Genomic DNA, 18427 nt, shown 5'->3' with positions numbered 1-18427 from the left:
GTACGCGAACGCAACGTGGAGTTGTTTACCATCTGTGACAGCGCTCTCCGGTTTATTACATCAATTTTGACCCTCTAACCAGCAGCCACACGTTTGCAATTGGACTGTTTGCTTTAAGGGCGAAATGGGGAAGCCAAAGAAAAAGAGTGAGTGACTGACAAAATGTTTGAAAAATCTAAAACTGCTCTCTAAACTAGTCTAGCGGGCTCTAGCTTGTTGCTAATGCTAACTGCAACTAGTCTACTTTGCTGTCTTCTAACAATTTAGCGATATTTTTATTCTGTTTAGTAAATTCGTAACGCTAAGCGAATCGTCCCTGACATTAGCGCAAAGTTATTTTATTATATTCTACTTTATTTTATTCTAGATTTTCTTAATGTGGCTTTCTCGGAAGGGGGCTGTTGGTGAACATGAACTAACTTAGCATGCTTCTGTTAGATGCAGACTTTTGAATCCAGTGTAATCATAAAGAATCAGCGACAGATATTTCTGTCAAACAGAGGATAAATCTGGTTAAATTTATTATTGCTTTTTGTCAGGTGAACTCAGCCGAGCTGAGCTGATGATGATGACCATTGCTGATGTCATTAAGCAGCTGGTTGAAGCTCATGAGGAGGGCAAAGACATCAACCTCAACAAGTAGGTGATCTTCACTATGGACATACAGCTGTGAGATCACAGATCACACATATAAGAATTACAACAGGCCAATTGTTCATTGTTTTCTCTGGTGCCTATAGTCTAAGTTTCCAGGAACTCCAAATATCTGCTCCTGTTACTGTTTGCATTGGACTGTGCTACTTTCCTCTTCCTTTCATTATCCTAAATGTGCTTTCAAATAGAGTGAAGACTAAGACTTCAGCTAAATACGGACTTGAAGCCCAGCCCCGATTGGTAGACATCATTGCTGCTGTTCCACCACAATACCGGCGTGCTCTGCTGCCCAAACTAAAGGCCAAACCCATCCGAACCGCCAGTGGGGTGTGTAGCCTTCTGTCTCCTGTCTGTCATTCTTCCTTGGAGCCTGCTGTTTCACACTTTTAAAATCATGTGATCCTCATGTTCCATTTAGCTCAATGGTCTAAAGTGATTTCAATCTAATAGATCAACTGGCATGTAAATAGCCAAATAGACATTTAGTGTGATTGGCTCATTTATCTGCAGTGTTGTTTAACTCATCAGTAGGCTGCATAATATTCCCCCAAATTCTTTGGTTTTGAATTGTTGTCAATGAGATTATCCTTGATAGAAGACATGCAGTACAACAGGGTGTTCACACAATAATGGGTCTTCACATTAAAACTCTGTGATGTTCCCTTTATTGGGTACTGTGAAATATTACAGATTGAGTATGTTATCTGATCAGTTTGCATTATGAATCACATTTGTAGAAAAGGAGAATTTAAACAAAGAGATAGTGGCTGTCAAGATTGTTTTTGAATAGATTACATTCAGGAGTGTATGACGATCAGGACCAAAGACGACATGTAATTACCCTTTTTTCACCAGAGAAGGAGATAAGAATAGTTAGAATAGTTAATGCTTCTCTCTCTGTCACAGATTGCAGTTGTGGCTGTGATGTGCAAACCGCACCGATGTCCGCACATCAGCTTTACGGGCAACATCTGTGTGTAAGTGTTGTATTGTGTGATGTTGAGTTTTTTAAAGTTAATTTTGTTGTTCACTTCAGATATCACAAAATTGTGATGTTATTGAGATAGTCAAGTACAATGACAAAAGCTGTAAAAGAGGATGATCAGTTCTTCATAGGTTTCATTGCTATTGCATTGAATATAAATTAATATTTTTTGCAGCTACTGTCCTGGTGGACCGGACTCAGACTTTGAATACTCTACACAGTCTTACACTGGTTATGAGGTAATATAGTTTACAGGACTATGGTATTCTGCCCAAAGTTGTGTTTTTGCATTTTTCTGCATCATCTGGGACTGTATGCTGTTGTTTGTCCCACTGCTTGCTTTGTGGTGAACTTTCCGTTAAAAGCTTTTTTTAGCTGAGAATTTTTCAATCTAGTGTTTATGACTTTTTTTCTCTTCCATATGAAAGCCAACATCTATGAGAGCCATCCGAGCCCGTTACGACCCCTACCTTCAGACACGGCATCGGGTGGAGCAGGTCTGTGTGCTGTTAAACAAAATTACCATGTAATTAACAAACTGCATCAAACCGTTTCACACTCCTGGCACTATTGCTTTAGAATCTGTTTGATATTATGTGACATACATATTACTAAAACTGCCATTTTCCCCAATCAACTTTTGCACAGTGAGAGTGATGGTGGTAACCTTTGCTTACAAACATTTTAGGAAAATGTGATATCTGTTAATATATGAAGTATACGGTAATGACGCTTACATTCCTCCCCAGACCTGGCCCTGCTATTTAAATTTATGGCGTCATTAGTCCAATGCAGCAGAGCTAAACCTCATTACTGCTACAGTTTAACTAGTAATTTGTGCATCTAAATCTCAATTTGCAACAGTCCCCTGGTTTTTCATAGTTGTTCAAAGTTACTTTTATGTTCAGTTGTGTAATTCCAATTTATTTCTAAGATATCATAATTACTCACAATAGCTGTTATTCTAGAGAGCAACATTAGTTAGTTGCACTCATTGCACTTTACTGTACTCACAAGAACAGTCCATAAAATATGTAACTGTTAAGTCTTACTATTGGAGCGTTGTAAACTCTTGGGTGTTCTCTGCAGCTGAAGCAGTTGGGGCACAGTGTCGACAAGGTGGAGTTCATTGTGATGGGTGGGACCTTCATGGCTCTACCTGAAGAGTACAGAGACTATTTCATCAGGAACTTACATGATGCCCTATCAGGTCACACCTCCAACAATGTGGCCGAGGCTGTCAGGTACTCAAAGTCCTTCTCTTGGTCTCAGAAAAATATTATTTCCTTTTTTTTAAATACAGTGGGGGGCAGCATGGTGGCGTAGTGGTTAGCGCTGTCGCCCCACAATAAGAAGGTCGCGGGTTGGGTTGGAAGGGCTTGGGTCCTTTCTGTGCGGAGTTTGCATGTTCTCCCCGTGTCTGCGTGGGTTTCCTCCCACCGTCCAAAGACATGGATGTATAGGTTAACTGGAGACTCTAAATTGACCGTAGGTGTGAATGCGAGCGTGAGTGGTTGTTTGTCTCTGTTTGTCCTTGTGTGTCTGCGATGGACTGGCGACCTGTCCAGGGTGTACCCCACCCTCCCCCGATGTGAGCTGGGATTGGCTCCAGCAGCCCCGCGATATAGATAAAGCAGTTGAAGATGAATGAATGAAATACAGTGGGTGAAGGAAAACAAAGTTAAAACCAGTGGGATAAGAGAGAGTATATAGAGAATGGCAGCCAGCATCTTAGCACTGCAGTAACACATTGGACAAATGCAAAAGTCATCCTATAGAGTGATGCAGGTGTTCAGTCAGGAAGTTATTCCCTGTTTGCAGAGAATTAAGGTTAGGATGTCTCTGAAGGTGGTAGCAGGGCGGCATAGTTGTCAGCGCTGTTGCCCCACAATAGGAAGGTCTTGGGTTCAGTTCCTGGCCTGCAGCCTTTTTGTGTGGAGTTTGCATGTTCTCCCCATGCCTGTGTGGGTTTTCTCCAGGTACTCCGTTTTCCTGTGTCCAAACATATCATATTTGGGTTAATAATAATTGGTGACTCTAAATTGTCTGTAGGTGTGAGTGGTTCTTTTTTGGCCCTGTGATGGATTGGCGACCTGTCCAGGGTGTACCCTGCCTTCGCCCAGTGTGAGCTGGGATTGGCTCCAGCATCTCCCGTAACCCGGAAATTGATAAGTGGTATAAGATGAATGAATGAATGAATGAATGTCCCTGAAGGTAACACTGAGACCTTTCTAAAGAGGCTGGTAAGGACATTGGGGGGCCTTGTTGCCCTGTGTTGATGTGCTCAATTTTGTTTATTTATCCATTTGCTTTCCATCTTAAACGTTCTATTAAATTTTATTTGGTGAGGATGTTTTTAATTTACTCTTCCAGGCATCTCATAAGATAACGATGTTGTTATGGTTTAACATTATTGACAATTTTCTCATTAATGCATAAAGCAACCTTAATCTGCTGCTATAAACTACCATATTTCTAAATATTTTAAGATACATTCCACCAGAGGGAGCTATTCTACCATTTGCAACATTTTGTTTACAGGTCCAATATATGACAGGACTGTAAAGACATGATCGACAACTGGTCATTGGCTTGGCTTGGTTTGGTCATTTTACCTCATTTCCAGCCTCTGTAACTGTTTCGGTTTGGCGTTTATTTTCATTATCAGTTATTCTGCAGGTCATTAGTTTAGTCCTCTAAGTTCAACCACCTAAACTTTAATAGCATCACTGGTACAAGTGAGCCAAACAACAAAACAAAAGAAGGAAACAAATACAACAGTGCCAGTAAATCTAGGAGCATAGTTGCACAAAACGCATATAGACAACACAACCCTGCAGACACTTCAGCAGAGATATCAGAGGTGGTTAAGTGAGGTGCAGTAAAAGTGTGTTTTTAGGCCATTCTTGGAAATCTCGGTCAGGGAACTGTGCATAATGAAGAGTTCCACTCTTCTGGAGTAGCAATAAAGAAATTTCTGTTTTTATAACACTCTTTGGACAGAAGTCTGATGTCTTCCATAGAGTGACAAGAGGACAGAAGGTATGAATGGCTTTTCCCAGGTGATTATTACAAAGAACTGATCTCAGTGTGGAGACGATGTGGAACACTTAATTTTAAAAAATAGCTTAATTTTACTGCTATTTTACTATTGTCAATGCAGAATAGAAACTGTTTATGCATATGTACTCCATATTGTGTTTACATTTATTTTACCCCCTCACTTTGCCTTAAATGTAACACCAAACATCCTTTAGGAAGTTAAAGTAAAAAGACGACCTCCACAGATAAAGCTGCTGAATGAGCTACATTTAGAATTCAGTCGTGAAATGAGCAAGGGTGCTCTCAATAGGTCCTCCTCAGTTACTTTTATTGATTTCTCACATACTCAGTTAGAGCAGATTTGAATTAAATTGGGCACACGTCTGCTGGGTGTGGATAAGGTGCAAGTTTCTCTATGACTCCAAAAAGAGTCAAAGTCAAAGCAGTGGGACCCATTTGTTGAAGACGTCATACAGACGATTGGACCAAATAATGGCTTTTTCACAGGACTGAGGCTGTTTCTCAGTGGGGGCTATTTACCTCCCTAAAGTCCGATAAGACCAACAAGGCCAGTTTGTGTGCATCTCCTGTACATGTGCGTGTCTGTGTCTATCCGTGTGTGTGTGTGTGTGAGTGAGAGTTATCCGCTGTCACCATCCTTTGTTAAGATGCAATGATTATAGTAATTGTGGTTTTGGAAGAAGAAGGCACTTGGCTTGGGTAGAGACAGCCCTTTATCTCTTTCTTAGCATTTGTGTGTGTGTGTGTATGTGTGTCCATGATGCTTATGTTCCTGCCCCTCACCATGCTCACCCGGAGGCCGATCTGATCACAACAGTGAGATACCTTGAGATAATAGACTTTTTATTGATTCATCTCAAACAATCTGATGATCTCTCTGGAGCATAAACTCCTGTAATTGGTGAAAATCAGCCAGCAGACTGTAAAAGATGAACAATTATTGCCAGCAAATACAGAATCAGGGGGACTATAAGCTGGTATGAGGGGGGAGCTAATGGTCAGTGAAGCAACCGGAGTGGAGAAAATGACAGCTGGCGAGATGAGACGTGTCTATCTGGTCATTTGTGGTGTTTTTTAGCAGTTTTGATTCAAATGAGTTTCTAACAGATGCAGGAGTTAGGTTCAGGCAAGATGAAGCTCTGAGAATGTTACTACATTTAAATAAAAGAAGGGAACATGCTTCATCACCTCATTTTCAACACTTGGTTACTTCTCCAAGCTCCTTATTGTTTCTGTCATCAGCCATCTTGCCGTTGCTTTTTCACTCTGCATGCAGTTTAAAGCTCCTTTGATTAGATACAGTGGTTTAATAGCAGACTGCAGTACTTTTCAGTGTAATACATTTAGATGTCTAACATCTAGTCAATGACTGATTTGTATCTTCTCAGATACAGGATTTCACAATAAATGAAAAAGAACATCATTTGAACACCAGGACTTATTTGAGTATTTTCACATGTAGCAAAACATCTCTGCAGATGATCTTTACATGCTTACTATGAACTAATAATGGCACGGGTGAGGGTGACATGAAGAGACATTGAAGACATAATGAAGAAGTCAATCTACTGCAGGTTTCATTTTGAGCAGATACTGACTGCAATTATATATTAGATCTATAATGTACTATAATGACCAAAAGTTTGGACACACTTTCCTATTCATTTGAATGAAAAGGTGTGATCTAAATTAGCTTTTACCTTCCATGAGGAAACAGAAAAAACTGTAAAATGAAATAAATAAATTAACAATAATGTGTATGAGACAGATACCTCTGTTTCACATAGTGTGTGCAGAACGTATCCCTGTTTAAAATTGAAATTACGTGTTCACCAGTCGGCTAACCTTGTTGTGGCAGATTGCAGATTTTCTATGAAATTATGCAAATAAGTAGTAGGATCTGGGCTGTAAATTCAAAAATAATGAGCTGAATGACACTAAAACACTCCACACAACTGAAGGAATCTGAGTGAAGAGGTACTTATACTAGGGCTCATCAAGACTAAGGAACACCTTTCGCACTATATATTTAATATGATCTATTCCAGCAATTTTGATTATTGTAGCTTTAATTCAAAGTAGGGAGACTTCATGTATATCAATGATTTACAAATGACAGCAAAATGTAAGTATTGAATTTGCTTTTGACGCAGTGTAAACACTCTGTAGTGTCTCATTTAACATTTCTGTCTGTATTACAAGCATCTTTTTTTGGCATCTGTTTTCTCTATTGCCTTCAATGTGTCCTTAATGTGAGGTTAGTGTTAACTGTCTGGATAATGAGCCATGCAATCTCGCTGCATGTAAATTGATGTTGCTAAATGATCCCAGCATCCAGAGCCCTCCAACACACCCTTTGAGACTAAAAAGATAAATTAAAAAAACATATTAGATAAAGGAAGAACAGTATTATAAGATGTAATATATTTATCATATATATTACGAGCATAAATGACTGAGATCATTTTTCCCTGCAGGTACAGTGAACGCAGTAACACCAAGTGTGTGGGAATCACGATAGAGACACGGCCAGACTACTGCCTGAAGCGCCATCTCAGTGACATGCTGGGCTATGGCTGCACGCGGCTGGAGATAGGAGTGCAAAGTGTATATGAAGACGTGGCCCGTGACACCAACAGGTCAGTCAATCAGGCAGAGAATGAATGAAGACTGCAGACATGCTGTGAAAGCAGCTGCTTTGATAGTGTCTGATGCTTTACCTGCTGCCTTAGCTGTAATTTTTTGCCTCTATGTTTTATGCAGAGGCCACACAGTGCGAGCTGTATGTGAGTCGTTCCACCTGGCAAAGGACGCCGGCTTCAAAGTGGTCGCACACATGATGCCAGACCTGCCCAATGTTGGCATGGAGAGGGATGTGGAGCAGTTTATTGTGAGTAAAGATATCATTTTGTTTCTGTCGCTAATTTTAACTAAACTAAACCGGTGACTAAATGCTGAAATGCATCCCAGGAGTGAGGTTTGGGTGTTTGTACTCATTAGAACATGGTGGTCAGAAGCCTAATGTTACTTTGACTTTGCAAAAAAAAAACTTTTTTTGCTGTAACTTAAGTATTTATGTGCTAATTAGCACAAGATTTCACACACATGTCTGAAAGGATAAAATCGTGAAGTAATGACATTTTATGTCCAGACAGCCAAGATCAATTTCACTGTGATTTTTTTTTTTTTTTCCCTGTCTTGCACCTTCAAATTTTAGCTTAGTAACAATTTGGTATAGTAAAAGTTTTAACAGTTCGCAAAGGTGGTGTAAAAAAGTCACCTTACCTAAATAAAATAGCTGGATCCAATCCCAGTTTATATTGGGAATGCACAGGACTGACATACAGAGACTGACAGTCACTCACACTCAGACCTACAGGCAATTAAGAGTCACCAATGAACCTACACATGTCTTCGGGTGGTGGGAGGAAGCCAGAGTATCCGGAGGAAACCCCCGCAAGCACAGGGAGAACATGCAGACTCCACACAGAAAGGCCCCAGGCCTGGGAACCAAACCAGTAATCTTCTTATTGTGTGGCAACAGCGCTAACTGCTATGCCGAGGTGCTGCTGGTTTACAGTATGTGATAGTTAATGATGCAAATACTATAAAAAAATCTTTAACTGTCCATAATGACAGTTACTGTTCATTGTTAGAGCTCTTCTTTCCATTTACTAGACTAAACAGTGATAAAACTAAAGAGGAGCTATTTATATGCTAATAGTTGGTTAGGAGTGTCTCATCCATTTATGGCTAGCTGTTGGGAGTGCAAATGAGATTTGTGCAACAAATGTCCAAGATGGGAATCGAAGGCATGCAGCTAAATCCCTATGTCACCAGATCCTCATCTGATTGCATACTTAAAGGTCCCATATAGTCTGTAGGTAAATGTCCATGTGTTTTTTAATAATAAATCAGGTCTAGGTTGTATTTAATCCAGTTGCCAAAAGTAAGGATTAACTAAATAAGAGAGAACTCTTAACTAAATGTAATATGTAAGATAAGTGCCTGATGACTAGGTTTGTTATTTGTGACATTAGTAATCGTGTCTCCAGCTTTTGCTTGGCATCAGAGTGCGTCATTACTGTTTATCTCACAGTACCATATAACAAGTAAATCCTACATGCATCTTAAAATAGAAACAGAAAAGCAGTGACAGGTGACGCACAGTCCTAACTATGAAGTGACTGAATAGATAAAATTCTGTTAGATTTCTCTCAACAGCAGGCTCACTTCCCTGCTTTGATTGGAAACACAGCTATAATATGAATATGCAGAATCACACTGTGCTACTTCCCAACATGCCTAACGGTAGGATGTCAATGATGTCTCTGTTTGAGGCTGTGTGCAATTTCAGCCCGTTTGATTTATTTTTGTGACAAACGGGAGTCAAGTCATTAAAGACTCAATGAAGGGAAAATAAGTACTGCAAGTGAGTACTCCGAAGCTTGTGTGTCACTCACTGACGCTAAACCAGCAATACTAATGACATTGTCTGTAAATCAAAAGTTTGTCTTTCTGAGTCAGCATGTATTTGATGTGTGTGTGTGTGTGTGTGTGTGTGTGTGTGTGTGTGTGTGTGTGTGTGTGCGCGTGCGTGTGCGTGTGCGTGCGTGCGTGCGCGTGCATGCGCGTGCGTGCGCGTGCGTGCGTACCAGTGATGACTCACTTGGTGTTGAATTTCAGAATTTCAAAAGAACTGTGTTCAGTCTCTTACAGAGGTGGAAAAGTTAATGTTTCTCAGTAATGAAATCCTAATCAGACAAGAGGAGGCAACAAAAAGAGACGCTGCATTCAGATTCATTTGGAAACTGCTGTGTTCTGCTCACAGAATACGGCCACAAATCTGAGGCAACATGAGGCAAATGAAGTAATACAATCTGACCTTCTGACTGACTAACAGACTCAAGTTACATGTCCTTCAATATAATTAAGCATAAAAAAAGTTTCAGATATACTATCTTTGCCTGTAGTTTATGTAGTTAACATTTTGACCCCTGAAAATATCACCAAGCAATTAACTTTACCTTAACTTCATGTGTAGAACTTTTTGTACAGCAGAAACAAACAAAAAAAAAAAAGCATAAATAAAAAACAAACTTAATTTCTTGAAACAAAAGAAAAAGTCGGAATAGGAAATTAAGCTCTTAGATGAGAAGACCAGTACCAATCTCCCAGTTGTAGGGTTAATATAGTCATGGCAAGCAACCAGCTCACTTAGCTTAGCCAAAAGACCACAGTATGCAGCCAGTGTAAGGGTAAAAAAATCCATCTACCTGCAGTGTAAAGCTCACTATGTCCAATTTTTTTAATCTATGTAATTCCAATTTTTTGTGTTTGGACTTTCTTTGTTTTAAGGATACACAAGATATAAAATGATCAATAGAAATGGTAAGGCAATGTGAAGAAGCAGACTTAGATAGCACAAACAGTAATTTAGCAGAGGGGTTAGTGAAGGGATATGATGCTGCAAGGGCTCCGACTATACTCACTTTCTGCTTTCAGGAGGTTGTGCTCGATCCGCTCAAATAAAAGGCATCTGGCATTGTCATTAAGGAAGTATTGATAATCCTCAGCGCTTTCAAGCCAATTGAGTGAGTCGACAAGCTGAATGTACTTCTGCATGTTATCTGTGGCCACTTCTTAAAGTCATTGAAATCCCTGACGAAACAAAGGTTTCATATCCTGTTTAAGACATGAGACATTGTCTTACAAAAGGGAAGAGACCTGTAGCTTGATTTGAACCCTGATATGCTAATTAATCACATATATGTCATTGGACTTTGAATAAGGGAAGGGAATTGAATAATGAAATATGACACAGCTTGTTGGCTTACCTTTCTGCCCTTTTGCTTTGGGTTCATATGTTAAGGGACACATGGACGTGATAGTGGTATTGTTCTTCTGCTTTATCTGTCAGCAGGAAATTGGGCATATATCCCAATGTCAAATTACTGGTTTATGAACTCATTTTAAATCTTGATACAGGCAATCGCACAATAAAGCTATCTTTAGGTCCTGCCATGTTTTGTCAGATGACATCATGATCTTGATAGAGAATAATTTGTTCAGCAGCAGAGAAAACTAGCTGTGGCTGCACAATAAATATCATATATGAGCGCTGATCCAGCTACTATCTGACGCTTGTCCATTTGTCAGTGAACAGACAGATATGTAATACAGGAAAACTAAAACTTGAAGTCAGCTAGCTATGTTTTTTTTTTCCCCTAATATAATACAGTATAATATACTGTATACTGAATATACTGAAAAAATATACTGCCTGTATTTGGTGTAGAAGGAAGACCTCGAACAGAAGAGCATCCAAGATTGCCCTTTCATGCTGTATGTCCGATGAGTTGATATTGATTGCTACATAATATCCATTGGGCTGTATTTAAAACACAGTATGCTGTTTCGCGTCTGTCAGAGAGCAGGAGTAGACAGGATGGAGGTTCAGTGAGCTGAGGCTGAGCGGAGAAGCGTATTTCCCAGTGCTGCCCATATGTCAGCAATGATGCACAAAAAACAAGAAAAGCTTCATCTTCATCATTCAGCCTTTTTTTTTTCAGTGAGTTTTTAGATTTTTATTTATTTTTTTTTTTAAGGCCCAAATCTTCATCTGCAGCTCTGAGTGCTTCACTTTTCACAAGTTTTAAGTCTTGGAAAAGAGTCCGTGTCTTCCTGCAGATTTTTTACATTACCTCCTGAGTGTGTTTGTGTGTGTGTTTACTGAACCACCTCTGTGTGTGAGGAAGTGTTGATGGTAATATGGAGGGCAGCAGCGGGTCGACACAGTAAGGGGAAGCAGATTAAATGTGTATTCAGCCTTCAGACTCTCTTTCCTTTTCTTTCCTGTAACATTTCCTCAGTCACTTATGTTCACGCCGACACTTAATTTCTTTCCATCTCTGCTGTCTTGTGTGTGCAGACTCAGTGTTTCTTTTCTGCTGTCACATTGTTTGTCTCCTCATCTCATGCTTCTCTGTCATCTCCACTATCTTTCGCTTTATCTTTGTCTTCTCTCTCCTCACCAACTCTAAATTTTCACTTGATTCTGTTTTTCCCCCTTCCTGTCAGGCAGTCTCTCGTCTTCTCATCTCTGCAGTCATTTCATCAATCTGCCCTCCCTCATCTCTATCCTCCCTTCAATCACACCTCCCCCGTGTATGCCTATTTTCCCTCTTATCACCTCAATTTGTGTCCAGCTCCCGATTGCTTGTCCTCAACATATCTAATCTTCTATGGAACATTTATCTCATATTAAGTGGGAAAAATATACAACTTCTTAAACATCTTCACTCCTGAAACCAGACTGAGGCTCCTGGGATTTTTTTTCTGGAGTTGTTCAGTTTTGATCCGAGTACATCACTTACGCAGGAAGCATCTGAAAATAGTTTGAAAAGCAGGAATTAGAAGTGGTAAAACCGATCCTAAGAGTTTAAGGTTTTTCACCTTAACATTATGGATTTTTTTTTTTTTTTTTATCTTTACAAATGTTTCCTAAATTCAGCTTTAATAGAGTGCCTTAGGGTTGGTGTATTTTGCAGTCATCAGCATTGTGTCCTTGACCAGAAGATACCTAAAGAAATTGTATATAAATGGTTGTGGGATTTTGGCTTTTTGATGTATTTCAGAAAATATAAAAGAAAGGCCAAATACAAACAGTTTATCAGTGCATGGTGAGCGTTTGACTGGATCTTGACATTTAGGTTGTGGGTTGGGAAAACAATGAGCTGGAACTCATTATAGAGTACATTCAAGTAATAAATTGGTGTTGGTTCATCAGTAGAAGATGCACTCTCACACAGTACATTTTCATACATACTGTATGTCATCTAATTATAGTGTAGCTGTTAAAGTGGATGGAGAATGTGGGTCTGAAAAGTAAAATTATTACTGAAGAGCCTTAAACCTGCATCCTATTTAATGACCATCAGGGGGTAACTCCACTGGTTGCAAAAGAAGTCTCCCAATCAGGATAGAGTGCAGATCAGGTCAAATCCAGCCTTCACTCCTCCTCAGCTTTACCTTCACCTCCAAATATGGTGTCTCTGGTTTCAAAATCCAAGATGGAGACAAACAAATTACAAACTAGAGGCTTCAACTCGTCAGCTCAAAAACCGATCTGATGACATCACAGTTGGGTTGCTATTTGCATTACTTTTAATAAAAATAAATCTGAATTGAATTAGCTTTAACCGAAATATAACAGCTAAATTGCATTAATGAATAATACGAATGAATATTTGTCATCTCAATACTGAGCTAAATACATGCAATGTTAGCTTCAGCCGTCGTCATCCAGCGCGCTCTATGACTACAAAGACTCCAGCTGACCTTCAGCCTTTGAATAGATTAAGGAGGGGGAAAAAATGAGTGGATGAAATAAAGGAATAAACATCCCAGATCATCTTTCTTTGTCCAGATGTTGTAAATATGATGCAAATAGGAGCCAAGATTTCAGTGAAGGGTTGTTTACTTAAATGTGAAAGAGCCTCCATAAAGACAATAAATCACATAGCCATTCGGGCCTTTTTGGTACAGAGATCTGTGATGCTGGTTGCCAGCTACAGGAAGCAAGTTTTTTTTTATTATTATTATTATTTTCTTCTTTTTTTTTTTTTGGCATTGCTTTAATCCCACCCGAACATTCACAGACACAGTCAGCCTTTGTCTCTCATATGGAAATGTCATCCTCATAGTCTCCCCCTGTCTGCCTGGACCACACACCAGTTGAGAAGCAGAGAACCGGAGCAGGAGAACTTTGCATCCTCCTCGCGTCTGTCATGGCTGCCCTGATAATGAAACTTGATTACAACTTCCTCCTAGCTCAGGATCCTTTCGTACTTATCTCTGCTGGACAGATGTTCCCCATCCAGGGGGTGGAGGGAATCTAACTGAATTCTTCTCCACCAACCCAAGGATCCAGGAGCTGTTACTGAAAAGAGTAGCAAGTTCAAAATCCCCAAAGTCCCTTGTCTGTAGACTCCCTTTTCTTGTTTTCATTGTTATACTTAATATCGCCCCCCCCTCCTCTCTTCCTTTAGGTTATAATCCTCATGTGGTTATAAACTGTGACAAGGAAAAGAGATGATGAGATAGGGTGAATGTGGCCCAATTTGAGATCTTCACGGTTCCAATCATGATAGTTTCTACAGACGGGCAGAGAATGACTGGAAATCAGACCAATCCCCCTCACTGCGCTGAACCATGCAGCGACATTTGTCTCCTCCAGTTGAATAACTCTGTCTTCTTTGATATCTGCTTTGTACACGCTCTCTGGATGTCTTGTTTTATGTCTAAAAGAAGCAGGCCCTTCTTTGTTTAGTGTTCAGACATTTTTCTTTGCTGGGATCTGGCAGTGGAGAAAAAGCTTCTTGAATGAAATGAAGTCTGCAGGTATTTGTTCAGAACCATTTTGCTTTCTCTTCCATCTGTTAGCTCCACTGTCAGATAAAACACTCTAAACAATGGCAGAGTACGTGTGATTTTAGTCGATAAATGTGTTCATTTCGGATTTTGCCAGCTATTCAGAAGTTAAGTCTTATTCAGGTGTCATGCTCTGATCGTTTCAGGGATCTGTGTGTCTTGTGTTTCTTGTAGGAGTTTTTTGAGAATCCAGCCTTTAGGCCCGATGGTTTGAAGCTCTACCCAACACTGGTGATCCGAGGCACGGGGCTGTATGAGCTGTGGAAAACCGGGCGATACAAGAGCTACTCACCCAGTGCCCTGGTGGACCTTGTGGCCCGAATTCTGGCGCTGGTGCCACCCTGGACACGAGTGTATCGTGTGCAGAGGTAAGAGAATAAGTGGGCCCAAGTAGTCTGATATAAACAGGTAGAGATCTTGTTAGCTGTATTTTAGCTGCTTTCACCACATTGTTTTTATTACCTGAACAGGAACTCACATGAACTGAAGGGGTAACTACCTCAGCTCTCATTGTGTCTCCCTTCACAGTTCATTGAGGCAATATTGATGTCACCTACCCATCACAGAGATGATAGGATCAAGACGACAAAGTAAAATAATTGACAGCCAAAGAAAGGACTTCAACTGTATAGCACGAATATCAACCATTTAAAGTGCACTCAAGAAGCCAGTAGTTGAACTAGAGACCTTCTAATTAGTGCAACAGCGCTAACCGCTATGCCACCGTGCTGCCCCGCCATCACTCAAGATAAATGGATAAATAGATCAATTATTTAGATACCCAAAGAAATTGTATATAAATGGTTGTGGATTGATTTTTTTTTTTGCTTGTCTCCATCACGTCCTCTCATGCGTGTCTCTGCTCTCGTATCAGGGATATCCCCATGCCATTGGTGAGCTCTGGAGTGGAGCATGGTAACCTGAGAGAGCTGGCACTGGCCCGGATGAAGGACATGGGCACTGAGGTGAGACTCAAAGGCCTCCCTCATTAAACTCAGACTCTTTCAGCTTCTTTGAGTTCAGAAGCTAATGGACTTTTTTCCAGCTGCGGTGTGATCCGAACAGGTACGGCAGACCTCTGTGGTGGCTGCCAACAGACAAATGCTGGCAGTCTGGATAAATTCATTACTCTGCTGTGATAGAGGAAGATGACAGATTTTGGAAAACCTCTCGAGTGTAGTTCAGAGCTTCTGAACTCCTCCTTTTATTTTCTATCGGAAAGAAATACCACCACACAAACCCTTTTTCCTCCATCACCACATTTTCTTGTTTCTGCTTCAGTTGCAAAATCACCTTTTCTTCCGTGCTGATCTTTGGTGTGCAGCCACCACGGAGTTGTGTTTCATTTTATGTTATATTTTGCACTTCATTTCAAGAAAATGTGTTGCTGTACTTCAGCTTAGTTTCCATACCTTTTTCCAAACAGTTTGTAACTTCATGCAGATCGGTGTATGTGCTGTTAAACACACTGAGCAGACGTGTTTAAAAAGAAACCTTATTTTTCTTCTTTTGTAACTGTAGCTCTCCTAGGAAACTGAAAACCTTTTTAAGATGTAATTCTCAGTCCTGGTATGGTTACACAAGAGTGAGTTCATGCAAGCAAGTAATAAAGCAACAGGCAAATCTTGCAGCCAAAAGCAAGAGCTGCCAGAGCCCCAAGAGTTGAAGGTTAAAAGCAAGCAAATCTGCCTCCCCAGATTTAGAACTGTACATTTCACTGATTAATTTATTTTTTTAAAGCCCAAAGTGACCCCATCTCCTTTAGAAGACACATTTTTCTGTTAGTAAGAAGCAGGAAGAGGAAATTCTGAGTTTGCATCACCACTAAGTTAATAAAGTCCTGATGCAGCTGTAAGACAGCGAAGAGTGATGTCAGCCATAAAAACAGTTGCGTTTGATTTCATGAATTATTAAACTCATTTCAAAAATAATTTGAGCTTCATGCATTTTTATCAGATTTCAAACTGTCGTTTGTGATGAAATTCAAACTAATGTAGCTCACACAGACGTCTGGAAGGTTTCTACGACGATTTGACACATTCCATTATTTCTCTGTTGCAGTGTCGAGACGTGAGAACCAGAGAAGTTGGAATCCAGGAGATCCACCACAAAGTTCGACCTTACCAGGTAACATATAGTATCTGAATTAGGAAGGGATGCAAGATGGTGCTCTTTAGGACATATACACTGTCTTAAGATAAACATCATATCGGTTCACTAAAAAACAGGTGGAGCTGGTTCGGAGGGACTATGTGGCCAACGGCAGCTGGGAGACCTTCCTGTCCTATGAGGACCCGGAGCAGGACATCTTGATTGGCCTGCTGCGTCTGCGCCGCTGCTCTCCACAGTCCTTCCGTCCCGAACTCAAAGGAGGCGTGTCCATTGTACGTGAACTGCACGTCTACGGCAGCGTTGTCCCCGTCAGCAGCCGAGATCCCAGCAAGTTCCAGCATCAGGTGCTCGTTACTTCACATACTGACTCCGCACGTAAAGGAAATCCACAAAAGCAGAATGTTGATCTCCAACCAGACGTGAATCTATTGGTTCTGCTCGTCTTGTCCTTGTGCAGGGCTTTGGTATGATGCTGATGGAGGAGGCAGAAAGAATTGCTAGAGATGAGCATGGCTCTGGAAAACTGGCTGTGATCTCAGGTGAGATACAAAACATCTGAATACAAATATCTTGAGCAGAGGCCCCACACACTGGGTCTGAGAAGGTCAAGTGTCTTTAACCTGTATTCTATCTAATGACCATCAGGGGGCAACTCCACTGGTATAAAAATAAGTCAGATTGATTTCTTGATTTATTAACTAAGAAATATGGATGGATGAATCGATCGATGCGATCATTTATGAGATAGCAAAAGTCACATCAATTTTCATAGTCTTATCATAGTGATAGGCCTTCATATAAGGAAAAAACTTGTATGACCTTCTTATTTGCAGAATTTTGTAATTTCATTTACAGATTTTTTTTTTCTTGATTAGATTTTCACCCAAATTAGCTGTTTTGCAAACGATTTGTTGGCGTAGTGACAACACCATGACTACCCATAAGTGGACCTTTATTTGACCCATTCATGACTTTAGATTGTTAGTTAGTTGGTCAACTGGAAGTGAAACTAAACACCAGTTCAAGTACGATACCTTGAAAGTGACAGTGGCACTTTCCTGAATCCAATCCGTATTCAGGCTCCCGTTCACTAAGCGTGTGGCTTCCCTTCCTGTTTCGTTCTGCAGGTGTAGGAACAAGGAACTACTACAGGAAGATGGGCTATGAGCTGGAGGGACCGTACATGGTGAAGTACCTGTTCGGACCTGGAATGGACTGATCCTGGACTTTAAAAGACACGCATGCATAAATTATGTTATTTATCTGGACAATATTCTGGGGACATGATTCACGCAGTATTTTAGTGTTCTTTCCACCAGAAGAGACAATGATTTCTCGCGGCTCACTCATCAGTTTTTTATCAGGAACAAACATCGCAATGTTGTTGCATTTCTTTTGTTTTGTGTAGATGGGGAGACTGTGTGAGAAAGTGAGGGGTAAAGTTATCTGTCAGAGTTCTGCAGACAGGTTGCTGTGGACCCTGACATTTTTTTTACTGTGCGCTTTAGCTCCTTTTCTAGACAGATACCAAAACTGGTCACACAAACAATGATATGCTGGTATTTTCAGCTTTCCACACTGAAATCAATGGGTTCCACCAGTGAATTGTCAGACTGATTGGGCTGACAACGGGGCTGCAGAGGCATTTTAAATTCCACAGAAATATCTGGGTATCCCTTAGATATTTCTGTGTTTGTTTAGTATTAGAAACCCACTCAGCATCTCGGTTCGAGTTAATCGTGTTTATGTTGCGACTAAGTAGGAAACCCATTATGAGTCAAGCGTTCATTAATGGTTGGCAGTGGATGAATGAGCACTGGGAGGAGTCCTCACTGGGCAACCGTTGTGTGATTGCACAATTTTGATTTACAGGGCAGGAAATTGAATATTAGCGTTACATAAATTGCTTTTTAAAGCTCTGCAGTTAATCCTCTTTCTGGTTTTCCTCTCATGTGTTCTGGGCGTACATGGGTTCTGGCGAATTCTAGATGCTGACCAGTTTGTTTCTTTCAGAGAATAAAGTATATTTCAGTTAAAGCTTGTGTCTGTTTTCGCTTCATGTTGCCCAAGGTTTTTTTTTTTTTTTTTTTTTTTTTTTCCCAATGAATAAAACTAAACGAGAGAAGAACACCAAGAGTTTCCAGCTTTCAAATAAAAGGTCACATGGAGGGAAAGGCTCTT

The 18427-nt window shown here is 40.3% G+C and overlaps 1 protein-coding gene across 1 annotated transcript; it reads left to right on the top strand.

Annotated features, from left to right (window-relative positions):
- The first annotated feature begins 9 nt into the window (after positions 1–9).
- elp3 (elongator acetyltransferase complex subunit 3) lies at positions 10–18277 on the top strand. The gene is made up of 15 exons (XM_029496721.1): positions 10–146; positions 540–639; positions 843–981; positions 1561–1631; positions 1815–1878; positions 2068–2136; positions 2729–2883; positions 7180–7341; positions 7466–7592; positions 14309–14502; positions 15009–15099; positions 16196–16261; positions 16363–16590; positions 16704–16785; positions 17374–18277. Exons 1-15 carry the CDS (start codon positions 125–127, stop codon positions 17463–17465), a joined length of 1662 nt encoding a protein of 553 aa, XP_029352581.1. The 5' UTR covers positions 10–124; the 3' UTR covers positions 17466–18277.
- The last annotated feature ends 150 nt before the right edge of the window (positions 18278–18427 follow it).

This window comes from Echeneis naucrates, chromosome 24 (genome assembly GCF_900963305.1).
Source record: "Echeneis naucrates chromosome 24, fEcheNa1.1, whole genome shotgun sequence".
Lineage (NCBI taxonomy): Eukaryota > Metazoa > Chordata > Actinopteri > Carangiformes > Echeneidae > Echeneis > Echeneis naucrates.
The sequence above is the reverse complement of the archived record's forward strand: the minus strand, read 5'-3'. Positions and strand labels throughout refer to the sequence as shown.